Below are 14,879 nucleotides of genomic sequence, written 5' to 3'. Positions count from 1 at the left end.
AGGTGTTAAAAATGGAGGCTGGAGGGAAGGAATGCCATGCAGAGGGACCTCGACATGCTTGTGAGGTGGGCTGATGCCAACCTCATGAAGTTTAAGCATGCCAAGTGCAAGGTCCTACAGCTGGGTCAGACCAATCCCAGGCACAGCTACAGGTTGGGCAGAGAAGAGATTCAGAGCAGCCCTGCGGAGAAGGACTTGGGGGTGTTGGTTTCATGTTCTTTTTATGTTGAGTAAACCAGAACTGCACACAGTACTCCAGGTGAGGTCTCACAAGAATGATTTCATTATTTTTGTTGTTTTTTTCCTTCTTTTACCGGTCTTTCTTTTCTCCGTTCCCTTTTCTTCTTGTCAAGGAAAAAAACAGGGAGGAGAAAAGTGCATCCCTGACTGCCCAGTGGCCATGGGCACGATGCTGCCGCTGTCACAAAGCTTCAGTGGTTGCTGTGGAGTTGCCCATGAGGAGCTGGGACCCTTTGGAACTGGTGAGGGCATCGGCGTCTCCGTGGAAACCACGGGGGCATTGTTACGACTCTTATGTGGGGTATTTAAGGCCCTGGCGCACCCTAGAGGTGGCAGTTGCCCTGTGAATCCACAGCAAGTCTGCATCCGAGGACACAGAAGATGCCAGTGGACAAGGGATCGAACGCCCGCTCCCAGCCCGCCGAGGGCAGGCCAGGAGTGCAAAGGAGGCGCCAGGTGAGGGCTGGGGCAGGAGTGAGAGGCCGGTGGTGGGACGGGGCCACATGGAGCTGCCTCGGGGCCGGGGCCGGGCTTGCCGGCACTGCGGGGGCTGCTGTGCCAAGGCAGCCGCCTCCATCACACACCTCTTCCTCCTCCTCCTGCCCGCAGGTGGGCCACAGGCCACAGCCTGAGGAAGGGCGGCGTGGGATCACGGTACCACAGCTGCCCTACCAACGAAGGTATCAGCCCATCGAGACCCAGCAGGAACAGGTAGGGACCCCGAGGGAGACAGGGCCAAACACCTTCCCAACCACGGGCATGCCGGGGCTGCTGTGGGCTGGGGCCATGGCCGGCGGGTGGCCAGCCCTTTCCCCAGCCAGCTCTGGGAGCAGGCAGCAGCCACCTGTGGGCCTGAGCCTTGCCGTGGGGCTGGCAGGGGAGCCCAACTGCATGAGCTCCCAACAGCTGGGATACGGGCGCAAGAGACACTATCACAGAGCCTCTCTCCTCGACTTCTCTTGCAGGTGGGCAGCGTGAGGTGCAGAGCGGTGCTGCCCCGCAGCATGAGGACAGAGGAGCAGACACTTCCTCGGCCAGTGGTGGTGGAAAGGACACCTCGGCCGCCACCTCGGCCAGTGAGAGAAGCCAGCAGGCTGCCTCGCCCGACATGGGCACCCTCTGCCCCTGCAGCCAGATTCACTGACATGGCCATCGGCAGGACAAGCAACAGCCAAAAGCAGCTTTGCACAACCGCTGCCCAGCAGCACCACATCCCCGCACATGGCAGCACTGTTGCGAGGCCACGGAGCTGGCAGCCTGCCCCACACAGGCCCACAGCCTGTGCCACAGCGCAGGGCACAAGAAATGTGAGCGCGGTCCTGCGCAACAACAGCGCTGAGAGCCGGGGACCCTACCAGCAGGCAGTGGCATGCCAGGACCCAGCATACAGCAGGGCTGCAATGACAAGAAGATACACTGTCAGGGCACCTAACGGCAGCAAAGCCACCGCCACTCAGCCTGCTCCTGATCCTAACACCCGTGCGAGCACTGCTGCTTCCCAGAGCAGGAAGACGGGGCGAGAGGGCAGCCTCAATGACAAGTTGCTGGGGCTGCACAAGAAGGTTCTTGCAAAGCCTCTGCCCGCCCTGCGCAGCAACATCGAGGCTTTGCAACACGCCAGGAGGAGCCGCTTGGCCAGAGCTCCTGAGGAAGAGGAGTACCAGGCACCTCTCGTTCCCATGGCACCAGCACCAGCATCTCGTGGCTTTAGCAGGCAGGCTGCTGCAGCACAAGCCCAGCGCCAGGCACCTGCCATGAACAGCTCAGCAGAAAATGACGCAGATCTGAATTTCCCATCCAGGTGCGTCAAGAAGCTTCCTTTCAGAGCTGGTGTCGAGGTGATAGAGGCACCAGCCTCTCCCGCCATCGGCAGGCAGGCTGCAGCAGGACGAGCACAGGGCCGGGCACCTGCCCCGCACAGCCACAAAGAAAGCAACATGGATATGAAGGTCACACCCAAGAGCATCCTCAGGAAGGTCCATTTCAGAGATGCTGTTGAGGAGGAGGCAGAGACCGCAGCCTCTTGTGGCTTTGACAGTCAAGCTCTGGCAGCAGAAGCACAGTGCAATGCACCTGCCTCCGACAGCATCATAGTAAGAGATGCAAAAGTGCGTGTCACACCCAGTGTCGGTGCAAGCTCCCAGTTCTGGAATATGATCGAGGAGGAGGCAGAGGAAACAGATTCTTCTCACAATGGTGATGAGGAGGCAGCACCGGAGGCAGCACCAGAGGCAGAGAGTCAGGCATCTGTCCTGCTCAGCCCAGATGCCTGTGAGTTGGTTCCACAGGGAGCAGCCCTGCTCAGCACAAGGGAGCCTCTGGTCCAGGCTGTGGCAGTGGATCAGGAAACCAGCCAGCAGCTGCTGGAACCTCAGGGCATGACCCAAATGCTGGATGCGGCAGTGGACAAAGAGGAGAAAGAGTGGGTAGAGGACATTGATAAAGTGCTGTCCCAAGTGGAAGAGATCATCATACGCAACCTCTGGGTCAACCCCTCGGTCCCAGAGCTCTTCCAGGACCCCCAGGCCGATATCCAGGAGGGGTCTGACTTCCCCAGCAGCATGGACATTGAAGTGACAGGGGAGGCAGGTGGAGACCTGCAGAACACGTCTCCTATCCCAGCCGGACCCACAGCCACTGAGTCGACAGCTTCTACATTAGCTGCATCTGCGGAGGAAGAGGAGCACCGCGCACGTCTCACTCCAGTGGCACAGGAGGAGGTGGAACCGGCACCAGTTTCTCCTGCCTGCGTCGAGCAGGAGGCAGCACCACAGGCACAGAGGCAGGTACCTGCCCTGCTCAGCCCTGATGCCTGTGAGGTGGTTGTAGAAGAAACGGCCAGGACCATCTCTGAAGAGGTCCTGATCATGAGCCTGGCCGTTGTCCAGGGAGCCAGCCAGCAGCTGGCGGAACATCGGGACATGTCCCAAAACTCAGATGAGGCAATGGCACTAATGGCATCTGTGTGGACTGGGGACACTGAGTCTCCTGTGTGTGGAGACCATCAAGGAGAGGCTGAAACAGCCATTGTCTTGCCAGAAACACAGAGAGAGGAAGTGGCAGCTTCATGGCCTGAGATGCCTGTGCCAGAGGCTGGAGCATGCCACTCTGCCCCAGAAGCAGCCAACGAAGGAGAAGCAGGAGCTTCTGCCTTTGATCGTGAATCTGGGCACCCGGTGAGCGAGGCACATATGGCTGGCACCGGAGATACTGTGGAGATTCAAGCAGGAGTCTCGCATGGGCTACCTGTGGCAGAGAGATTCCTGCTGCTCCCTATGCCAGAGCCTCTGGAGGAGCCGGAGAGGAGCAGCATGGCCCACACCAGTCACAGGCTCGACATGCAAAGGAGAGCCAGCCTGCCTTGGCTGCTGGGCAGCTCTGTGGAAAGGGAGCTCCAGCAGCAGGAGGGCCAGAGGCCTCGTTTCGCCTTGCGGCGGGGACGGATGCCCAGTCACAGGCAGGTGAGTGCCAAGGACAGGATGGGACAGGACAGCGGGATGAGCCTTCCTCTGCCTGTGGCCAGCCACTGCTCCCTCAACTCATTTTCTGCATCCCTGTTGTGTGTTTACAGGAAGCGCCAGGGACCTTGGGCGAGGAAGCTGACGATGAGGAGTTGGACGGAAAGGAAGAAGAGGAATGGGAAGAGGCCATGGACAAAGAGCTTTCTGAAGTGGAAGAGATCACCATACGCAACCTCTGGGTCAACCTCTCAGTCCCAGACCACTTCCAGGACACCCATGCAGATCCCCAGGAGGGATCCAGCTGCCCCACCAGCATGGGCATGGACGCAACAGGAGAGGGAACCAGCCAACAGCTGGTGGAGTATCAGGACATGACCCAAATCCTGAGTGTGTCAATGGCAGCACTGACGCCTGCAGCACCTGAGCACGTTGAGTCTGCTGTGGCTTCGGAGCCTCAGGGAGAGGCCAGTGCAGCCGCTGCCTCCCCAACAGTGCCTGAGGATGAAGTGGCTGCTTTCTTGACTGAGATCCCTGCAACAGAGCCTGGAACATCCCACATTCCTCCAGGAGCAGATGATAGTGGAGATGCAGCAGCTTCTCCCTTGTGTCGGGACTCTCGGCGCCAGGTGAGTGAGGCGCGTGTGGTTGGCACCGGGGATCCCAAGGCCTTGGACGGCAGCTCCCAGGTTTTGTGACAGGGCTATTTCTGGTGCTGCCTGTGTCATCCCACTGACATTGCCCCCATCCCCTGCCTGTGCTCTTGCTACCCTGCAGGGTAGGCTCAGACGCTTTGTGAGGAAACACCTGGGCAAGGCTGTGACTGTCATCCAGGGAACAAGGCAGCAGCAGGTGAAAGAGCCAGACGTGGCACAAAGCTTGGATGTGGAGTCACCGTCAACGTCGCCTGCTGTAGTTCAGGACAGCGAGAACCAGCCAGGTACTTGCCCGAGTTGGGTGGCACCCAGGCCAGACCGGCAGCAGTGTTTGCGTGAGTTCGGGTGTGTCCCAGCCTCCCCTCCATGGGCCGAAGGCTGCGTGGAGACCTCCTAGCAGACCTTCCAGTATCTGAAGGAGGCCAATGAGGATGCTGTTAAGGAGAAGTTCTTTACTGTAAGGGTGGTGAGGCACTGGAACGGGTTGCCAAAGGAAGTCCCTTGCCTACAGCTCTTCTTCCTCCACAGGCATTGCCACTCTTCCAGACCAAGGAGCGGCCCCACGGCGACGACTCTCCCGCTTCAGGAGAGTGCTGAGGGCTCTGCGCAAGGCTTTCACTTGCTCATGCCTCACCCCACGTGTGGAGGAGTAGCGCCCTGCTGCCAGCGCCAGGCCCAAGGGAGCTGTGCTGAGGATGCCATGCTGCAGCCTGCACTTGTTGTGGCTGCTTTCTTGGGCCAATAAATAATAACTCGTTTCCCCCCCCCACTGCTCGTCTCTGCCTGTATGTTGGTTAGAGCATGTTTGTGTAATTCACGGACCTCTATATTTAATTAACGTAAAACAACTGACTTCAATCTAAGCGGCTACCTATCTGTTGCAATTAGTTCTAGTTTACACACAGTATGCTAGAGATTGGAAGAGACCTCAAAAGATCATCTCGTCCAGTCCCGCTTCCGGAGCGGGAACACCTACATAATGTTACACAGGAATGTGTCCAGGCGGGTTTTGAATGTCTCCAAAGATGGAGACTCCACAACCTCCCTGGGCAGCCTGTTCCAATGGCAAGCATAAATAAACACTTCCTACAAGTTTTGAAGTTAAATAAAAGTTCAAATATTCAACTTTAAATTTTGAGCAAGCTTTTAAATAGAACACCCTCTTCCCCACTTCTATACAAAGATAAAGCAGTGGTGTACAAAGCACACAAGTTAAATTGTGTTTGATAACTGGGGAATAGCCTTACTGTCAGTTATCAAACAAATCAGGAGAATAAACATATCTCTATCTTGTAAGATAAGACTAAAACCAAAAATCCACGTTAATCATGATAGAAGTGAAACATCTGAATGCAGAAGCCTCACAGTTATCACTTAAAAGCTTTAAACCCAACTTCCTCTGATCTATTTGCTATTGTAAAGCAAATATCCAAAGAGCACTGACACTTTAACTCTTGGAAAGCAAATAACACATTTACATCAACCACCCCTCCCGCCCTTCCAACACATGGATATGAGAAAGGTCCCAAGCACTCTGTAGTTCCAACACAGTTCCATGTTCAACATTCCTCAGTCAAATCTCTAAACACCTGAGGTGCCAGTTTATAGTGAACAAAAATTAATGAATAAAAACTCTTCTGAGTTCTTACACTCTGCAAAAGAGATCAGAGAAGGAATTTACACTGGGCTAAATCCAAAGTTTAATCTAGCTTTCTTAGGATGTTCTCACCAAGAATATGTTCTCTGGGACACATTTTTAGAATGAAAAGCTACTTGGTTGAAAACAAACGGCTTTACTTTTTATGATGAAAGAGAAATGATGATTGTTGAGTTACACTGTAATACTCTCTTTATGCTGTGTCTGTAGGCTCGTATCTTTAACGAGACCCCTATAAATCCACGAAGATGTCTGCACATCCTTACCAAAATCCTTTACTTGCTGAACCAGGTAAGTGCTATCATTTCTTCCCAGCCAGAATGAATATTCCCAAGGCTAATATAAGGAAGAAGTTCTTTACTGTGAGGGTGATGAGGCCAGAGAAGTGGTGAATGTTCCATCCTTGGCAGTGTTCAAGGCCAGGTTGCACAGAGCCTTGAGAGACATGTCTAGTGTGAGGTGTCCCTGCCTTTGGCAAGGGGTTGGAACTGGATGAGCTTAAGGTCCTTTCAAAGCCAAGCCATTCTGTGATGCTGTGATTCTAATTTCTGATAGCTTTCAGTGTGAAAGAAGTTTTGTACCTCTTCCTGACAGATTTGGGAGGTAGCTTTTTAAGGAGATCCAGAATGGGGTGTTTATGCTTTAGTATTATGTTCTTCCCTCTGACTTGCTGCTAACTGGAGTGAGATACATATCACTGAAGCTTTTAATACTTTTTCCATGAGTGCCAAGTGAGAGCTGCTGCTTGATCTGTGGCCATCACAGCCCTGTGCAATGAAAGAGACACTTGTGTTTGCCCAGCTAAAGTGGGAATGGCTGAGACGAAGTGAAAACATAGGCCAAGAAGTGATGAGGTAGAAGGGTGTCTTTTTGTCTGGGGCTAAATTAGAAGCATGATAAGAAAGATTTTCTTCAGATGTTTATGTAGATCAGGTTTCGTGTGTGTCAGGTTGTATTTAACATCAAAGTAGGTTGGACCTCTGCTGTTCAGTCTTAATTCAGGCAGCAAGTAGATCCCTTTTAGGTAAGACAAAACCAAGGATGCCAGAAAAGGGAGCACAGGCTACTTAACAAACTGTTCCATTGCTGTACAGCTATGGATGGCATTTGTTGAAACCAAGTAGCTAGTAGTGGTAAATTTGACAGGTACTCCTCAGGAAACACGAGGTGAGGGAGGGATGGTTTCTAACATGAGAAAAAGCCTCAAAGCAAAGATCCTTGGTGTGTGGGTAGGTGTTAAAAATGGAGGCTGGAGGGAAGGAATGCCATGCAGAGGGACCTCGACATGCTTGTGAGGTGGGCTGATGCCAACCTCATGAAGTTTAAGCATGCCAAGTGCAAGGTCCTACAGCTGGGTCAGACCAATCCCAGGCACAGCTACAGGTTGGGCAGAGAAGAGATTCAGAGCAGCCCTGCGGAGAAGGACTTGGGGGTGTTGGTTTCATGTTCTTTTTATGTTGAGTAAACCAGAACTGCACACAGTACTCCAGGTGAGGTCTCACAAGAATGATTTCATTATTTTTGTTGTTTTTTTCCTTCTTTTACCGGTCTTTCTTTTCTCCGTTCCCTTTTCTTCTTGTCAAGGAAAAAAACAGGGAGGAGAAAAGTGCATCCCTGACTGCCCAGTGGCCATGGGCACGATGCTGCCGCTGTCACAAAGCTTCAGTGGTTGCTGTGGAGTTGCCCATGAGGAGCTGGGACCCTTTGGAACTGGTGAGGGCATCAGCGTCTCCGTGGAAACCACGGGGGCATTGTTACGACTCTTATGTGGGGTATTTAAGGCCCTGGCGCACCCTAGAGGTGGCAGTTGCCCTGTGAATCCACAGCAAGTCTGCATCCGAGGACACAGAAGATGCCAGTGGACAAGGGATCGAACGCCCGCTCCCAGCCCGCCGAGGGCAGGCCAGGAGTGCAAAGGAGGCGCCAGGTGAGGGCTGGGGCAGGAGTGAGAGGCCGGTGGTGGGACGGGGCCACATGGAGCTGCCTCGGGGCCGGGGCCGGGCTTGCCGGCACTGCGGGGGCTGCTGTGCCAAGGCAGCCGCCTCCATCACACACCTCTTCCTCCTCCTCCTGCCCGCAGGTGGGCCACAGGCCACAGCCTGAGGAAGGGCGGCGTGGGATCACGGTACCACAGCTGCCCTACCAACGAAGGTATCAGCCCATCGAGACCCAGCAGGAACAGGTAGGGACCCCGAGGGAGACAGGGCCAAACACCTTCCCAACCACGGGCATGCCGGGGCTGCTGTGGGCTGGGGCCATGGCCGGCGGGTGGCCAGCCCTTTCCCCAGCCAGCTCTGGGAGCAGGCAGCAGCCACCTGTGGGCCTGAGCCTTGCCGTGGGGCTGGCAGGGGAGCCCAACTGCATGAGCTCCCAACAGCTGGGATACGGGCACAAGAGACACTATCACAGAGCCTCTCTCCTCGACTTCTCTTGCAGGTGGGCAGCGTGAGGTGCAGAGCGGTGCTGCCCCGCAGCATGAGGACAGAGGAGCAGACACTTCCTCGGCCAGTGGTGGTGGAAAGGACACCTCGGCCGCCACCTCGGCCAGTGAGAGAAGCCAGCAGGCTGCCTCGCCCGACATGGGCACCCTCTGCCCCTGCAGCCAGATTCACTGACATGGCCATCGGCAGGACAAGCAACAGCCAAAAGCAGCTTTGCACAACCGCTGCCCAGCAGCACCACATCCCCGCACATGGCAGCACTGTTGCGAGGCCACAGAGCTGGCAGCCTGCCCCACACAGGCCCACAGCCTGTGCCACAGCGCAGGGCACAAGAAATGTGAGCGCGGTCCTGCGCAACAACAGCGCTGAGAGCCGGGGACCCTACCAGCAGGCAGTGGCATGCCAGGACCCAGCATACAGCAGGGCTGCAATGACAAGAAGATACACTGTCAGGGCACCTAACGGCAGCAAAGCCACCGCCACTCAGCCTGCTCCTGATCCTAACACCCGTGCGAGCACTGCTGCTTCCCAGAGCAGGAAGACGGGGCGAGAGGGCAGCCTCAATGACAAGTTGCTGGGGCTGCACAAGAAGGTTCTTGCAAAGCCTCTGCCCGCCCTGCGCAGCAACATCGAGGCTTTGCAACACGCCAGGAGGAGCCGCTTGGCCAGAGCTCCTGAGGAAGAGGAGTACCAGGCACCTCTCGTTCCCATGGCACCAGCACCAGCATCTCGTGGCTTTAGCAGGCAGGCTGCTGCAGCACAAGCCCAGCGCCAGGCACCTGCCATGAACAGCTCAGCAGAAAATGACGCAGATCTGAATTTCCCATCCAGGTGCGTCAAGAAGCTTCCTTTCAGAGCTGGTGTCGAGGTGATAGAGGCACCAGCCTCTCCCGCCATCGGCAGGCAGGCTGCAGCAGGACGAGCACAGGGCCGGGCACCTGCCCCGCACAGCCACAAAGAAAGCAACATGGATATGAAGGTCACACCCAAGAGCATCCTCAGGAAGGTCCATTTCAGAGATGCTGTTGAGGAGGAGGCAGAGACCGCAGCCTCTTGTGGCTTTGACAGTCAAGCTCTGGCAGCAGAAGCACAGTGCAATGCACCTGCCTCCGACAGCATCATAGTAAGAGATGCAAAAGTGCGTGTCACACCCAGTGTCGGTGCAAGCTCCCAGTTCTGGAATATGATCGAGGAGGAGGCAGAGGAAACAGATTCTTCTCACAATGGTGATGAGGAGGCAGCACCGGAGGCAGCACCAGAGGCAGAGAGTCAGGCATCTGTCCTGCTCAGCCCAGATGCCTGTGAGTTGGTTCCACAGGGAGCAGCCCTGCTCAGCACAAGGGAGCCTCTGGTCCAGGCTGTGGCAGTGGATCAGGAAACCAGCCAGCAGCTGCTGGAACCTCAGGGCATGACCCAAATGCTGGATGCGGCAGTGGACAAAGAGGAGAAAGAGTGGGTAGAGGACATTGATAAAGTGCTGTCCCAAGTGGAAGAGATCATCATACGCAACCTCTGGGTCAACCCCTCGGTCCCAGAGCTCTTCCAGGACCCCCAGGCCGATATCCAGGAGGGGTCTGACTTCCCCAGCAGCATGGACATTGAAGTGACAGGGGAGGCAGGTGGAGACCTGCAGAACACGTCTCCTATCCCAGCCGGACCCACAGCCACTGAGTCGACAGCTTCTACATTAGCTGCATCTGCGGAGGAAGAGGAGCACCGCGCACGTCTCACTCCAGTGGCACAGGAGGAGGTGGAACCGGCACCAGTTTCTCCTGCCTGCGTCGAGCAGGAGGCAGCACCACAGGCACAGAGGCAGGTACCTGCCCTGCTCAGCCCTGATGCCTGTGAGGTGGTTGTAGAAGAAACGGCCAGGACCATCTCTGAAGAGGTCCTGATCATGAGCCTGGCCGTTGTCCAGGGAGCCAGCCAGCAGCTGGCGGAACATCGGGACATGTCCCAAAACTCAGATGAGGCAATGGCACTAATGGCATCTGTGTGGACTGGGGACACTGAGTCTCCTGTGTGTGGAGACCATCAAGGAGAGGCTGAAACAGCCATTGTCTTGCCAGAAACACAGAGAGAGGAAGTGGCAGCTTCATGGCCTGAGATGCCTGTGCCAGAGGCTGGAGCATGCCACTCTGCCCCAGAAGCAGCCAACGAAGGAGAAGCAGGAGCTTCTGCCTTTGATCGTGAATCTGGGCACCCGGTGAGCGAGGCACATATGGCTGGCACCGGAGATACTGTGGAGATTCAAGCAGGAGTCTCGCATGGGCTACCTGTGGCAGAGAGATTCCTGCTGCTCCCTATGCCAGAGCCTCTGGAGGAGCCGGAGAGGAGCAGCATGGCCCACACCAGTCACAGGCTCGACATGCAAAGGAGAGCCAGCCTGCCTTGGCTGCTGGGCAGCTCTGTGGAAAGGGAGCTCCAGCAGCAGGAGGGCCAGAGGCCTCGTTTCGCCTTGCGGCGGGGACGGATGCCCAGTCACAGGCAGGTGAGTGCCAAGGACAGGATGGGACAGGACAGCGGGATGAGCCTTCCTCTGCCTGTGGCCAGCCACTGCTCCCTCAACTCATTTTCTGCATCCCTGTTGTGTGTTTACAGGAAGCGCCAGGGACCTTGGGCGAGGAAGCTGACGATGAGGAGTTGGACGGAAAGGAAGAAGAGGAATGGGAAGAGGCCATGGACAAAGAGCTTTCTGAAGTGGAAGAGATCACCATACGCAACCTCTGGGTCAACCTCTCAGTCCCAGACCACTTCCAGGACACCCATGCAGATCCCCAGGAGGGATCCAGCTGCCCCACCAGCATGGGCATGGACGCAACAGGAGAGGGAACCAGCCAACAGCTGGTGGAGTATCAGGACATGACCCAAATCCTGAGTGTGTCAATGGCAGCACTGACGCCTGCAGCACCTGAGCACGTTGAGTCTGCTGTGGCTTCGGAGCCTCAGGGAGAGGCCAGTGCAGCCGCTGCCTCCCCAACAGTGCCTGAGGATGAAGTGGCTGCTTTCTTGACTGAGATCCCTGCAACAGAGCCTGGAACATCCCACATTCCTCCAGGAGCAGATGATAGTGGAGATGCAGCAGCTTCTCCCTTGTGTCGGGACTCTCGGCGCCAGGTGAGTGAGGCGCGTGTGGTTGGCACCGGGGATCCCAAGGCCTTGGACGGCAGCTCCCAGGTTTTGTGACAGGGCTATTTCTGGTGCTGCCTGTGTCATCCCACTGACATTGCCCCCATCCCCTGCCTGTGCTCTTGCTACCCTGCAGGGTAGGCTCAGACGCTTTGTGAGGAAACACCTGGGCAAGGCTGTGACTGTCATCCAGGGAACAAGGCAGCAGCAGGTGAAAGAGCCAGACGTGGCACAAAGCTTGGATGTGGAGTCACCGTCAACGTCGCCTGCTGTAGTTCAGGACAGCGAGAACCAGCCAGGTACTTGCCCGAGTTGGGTGGCACCCAGGCCAGACCGGCAGCAGTGTTTGCGTGAGTTCGGGTGTGTCCCAGCCTCCCCTCCATGGGCCGAAGGCTGCGTGGAGACCTCCTAGCAGACCTTCCAGTATCTGAAGGAGGCCAATGAGGATGCTGTTAAGGAGAAGTTCTTTACTGTAAGGGTGGTGAGGCACTGGAACGGGTTGCCAAAGGAAGTCCCTTGCCTACAGCTCTTCTTCCTCCACAGGCATTGCCACTCTTCCAGACCAAGGAGCGGCCCCACGGCGACGACTCTCCCGCTTCAGGAGAGTGCTGAGGGCTCTGCGCAAGGCTTTCACTTGCTCATGCCTCACCCCACGTGTGGAGGAGTAGCGCCCTGCTGCCAGCGCCAGGCCCAAGGGAGCTGTGCTGAGGATGCCATGCTGCAGCCTGCACTTGTTGTGGCTGCTTTCTTGGGCCAATAAATAATAACTCGTTTCCCCCCCCACTGCTCGTCTCTGCCTGTATGTTGGTTAGAGCATGTTTGTGTAATTCACGGACCTCTATATTTAATTAACGTAAAACAACTGACTTCAATCTAAGCGGCTACCTATCTGTTGCAATTAGTTCTAGTTTACACACAGTATGCTAGAGATTGGAAGAGACCTCAAAAGATCATCTCGTCCAGTCCCGCTTCCGGAGCGGGAACACCTACATAATGTTACACAGGAATGTGTCCAGGCGGGTTTTGAATGTCTCCAAAGATGGAGACTCCACAACCTCCCTGGGCAGCCTGTTCCAATGGCAAGCATAAATAAACACTTCCTACAAGTTTTGAAGTTAAATAAAAGTTCAAATATTCAACTTTAAATTTTGAGCAAGCTTTTAAATAGAACACCCTCTTCCCCACTTCTATACAAAGATAAAGCAGTGGTGTACAAAGCACACAAGTTAAATTGTGTTTGATAACTGGGGAATAGCCTTACTGTCAGTTATCAAACAAATCAGGAGAATAAACATATCTCTATCTTGTAAGATAAGACTAAAACCAAAAATCCACGTTAATCATGATAGAAGTGAAACATCTGAATGCAGAAGCCTCACAGTTATCACTTAAAAGCTTTAAACCCAACTTCCTCTGATCTATTTGCTATTGTAAAGCAAATATCCAAAGAGCACTGACACTTTAACTCTTGGAAAGCAAATAACACATTTACATCAACCACCCCTCCCGCCCTTCCAACACATGGATATGAGAAAGGTCCCAAGCACTCTGTAGTTCCAACACAGTTCCATGTTCAACATTCCTCAGTCAAATCTCTAAACACCTGAGGTGCCAGTTTATAGTGAACAAAAATTAATGAATAAAAACTCTTCTGAGTTCTTACACTCTGCAAAAGAGATCAGAGAAGGAATTTACACTGGGCTAAATCCAAAGTTTAATCTAGCTTTCTTAGGATGTTCTCACCAAGAATATGTTCTCTGGGACACATTTTTAGAATGAAAAGCTACTTGGTTGAAAACAAACGGCTTTACTTTTTATGATGAAAGAGAAATGATGATTGTTGAGTTACACTGTAATACTCTCTTTATGCTGTGTCTGTAGGCTCGTATCTTTAACGAGACCCCTATAAATCCACGAAGATGTCTGCACATCCTTACCAAAATCCTTTACTTGCTGAACCAGGTAAGTGCTATCATTTCTTCCCAGCCAGAATGAATATTCCCAAGGCTAATATAAGGAAGAAGTTCTTTACTGTGAGGGTGATGAGGCCAGAGAAGTGGTGAATGTTCCATCCTTGGCAGTGTTCAAGGCCAGGTTGCACAGAGCCTTGAGAGACATGTCTAGTGTGAGGTGTCCCTGCCTTTGGCAAGGGGTTGGAACTGGATGAGCTTAAGGTCCTTTCAAAGCCAAGCCATTCTGTGATGCTGTGATTCTAATTTCTGATAGCTTTCAGTGTGAAAGAAGTTTTGTACCTCTTCCTGACAGATTTGGGAGGTAGCTTTTTAAGGAGATCCAGAATGGGGTGTTTATGCTTTAGTATTATGTTCTTCCCTCTGACTTGCTGCTAACTGGAGTGAGATACATATCACTGAAGCTTTTAATACTTTTTCCATGAGTGCCAAGTGAGAGCTGCTGCTTGATCTGTGGCCATCACAGCCCTGTGCAATGAAAGAGACACTTGTGTTTGCCCAGCTAAAGTGGGAATGGCTGAGACGAAGTGAAAACATAGGCCAAGAAGTGATGAGGTAGAAGGGTGTCTTTTTGTCTGGGGCTAAATTAGAAGCATGATAAGAAAGATTTTCTTCAGATGTTTATGTAGATCAGGTTTCGTGTGTGTCAGGTTGTATTTAACATCAAAGTAGGTTGGACCTCTGCTGTTCAGTCTTAATTCAGGCAGCAAGTAGATCCCTTTTAGGTAAGACAAAACCAAGGATGCCAGAAAAGGGAGCACAGGCTACTTAACAAACTGTTCCATTGCTGTACAGCTATGGATGGCATTTGTTGAAACCAAGTAGCTAGTAGTGGTAAATTTGACAGGTACTCCTCAGGAAACACGAGGTGAGGGAGGGATGGTTTCTAACATGAGAAAAAGCCTCAAAGCAAAGATCCTTGGTGTGTGGGTAGGTGTTAAAAATGGAGGCTGGAGGGAAGGAATGCCATGCAGAGGGACCTCGACATGCTTGTGAGGTGGGCTGATGCCAACCTCATGAAGTTTAAGCATGCCAAGTGCAAGGTCCTACAGCTGGGTCAGACCAATCCCAGGCACAGCTAGAGGTTGGGCAGAGAAGAGATTCAGAGCAGCCCTGCGGAGAAGGACTTGGGGGTGTTGGTTTCATGTTCTTTTTATGTTGAGTAAACCAGAACTGCACACAGTACTCCAGGTGAGGTCTCACAAGAATGATTTCATTATTTTTGTTGTTTTTTTCCTTCTTTTACCGGTCTTTCTTTTCTCCGTTCCCTTTTCTTCTTGTCAAGGAAAAAAACAGGGAGGAGAAAAGTGCATCCCTGACTGCCCAGT

At 53.7% G+C, this 14,879-nt stretch overlaps 2 protein-coding genes across 2 annotated transcripts in view; one reads left to right on the top strand and one right to left on the bottom strand.

Moving 5' to 3' along the window:
* Positions 1–14,879, bottom strand: part of LOC133276777 (coatomer subunit gamma-2-like) — a 149,139-nt gene that overhangs the window by 69,346 nt on the left and 64,914 nt on the right. The gene's annotated exons all lie outside the window — the stretch shown is intronic.
* LOC133276735 (uncharacterized) overlaps positions 3,108–14,879 on the top strand; it is a 67,976-nt gene continuing 56,204 nt past the window's right edge. Inside the window, exons 1-4 of the mRNA XM_061467873.1 lie at positions 3,108–3,705; positions 3,816–4,088; positions 10,312–10,947; positions 11,058–11,330. Of these exons, the coding sequence (XP_061323857.1) occupies positions 3,108–3,705; positions 3,816–4,088; positions 10,312–10,947; positions 11,058–11,330 (1,780 nt within the window). The remainder of the gene's footprint in view (positions 3,706–3,815; positions 4,089–10,311; positions 10,948–11,057; positions 11,331–14,879) is intronic.

Source organism: Pezoporus flaviventris, unplaced genomic scaffold, assembly GCF_033815535.1.
Source record: "Pezoporus flaviventris isolate CSIRO_AGI_PZ_B2104156 unplaced genomic scaffold, CSIRO_AGI_Pfla_v1 ptg000046l, whole genome shotgun sequence".
In the NCBI taxonomy this organism is placed as follows: Eukaryota; Metazoa; Chordata; class Aves; order Psittaciformes; family Psittacidae; genus Pezoporus; species Pezoporus flaviventris.
This window is presented reverse-complemented; position numbering and strand designations above follow the sequence as displayed.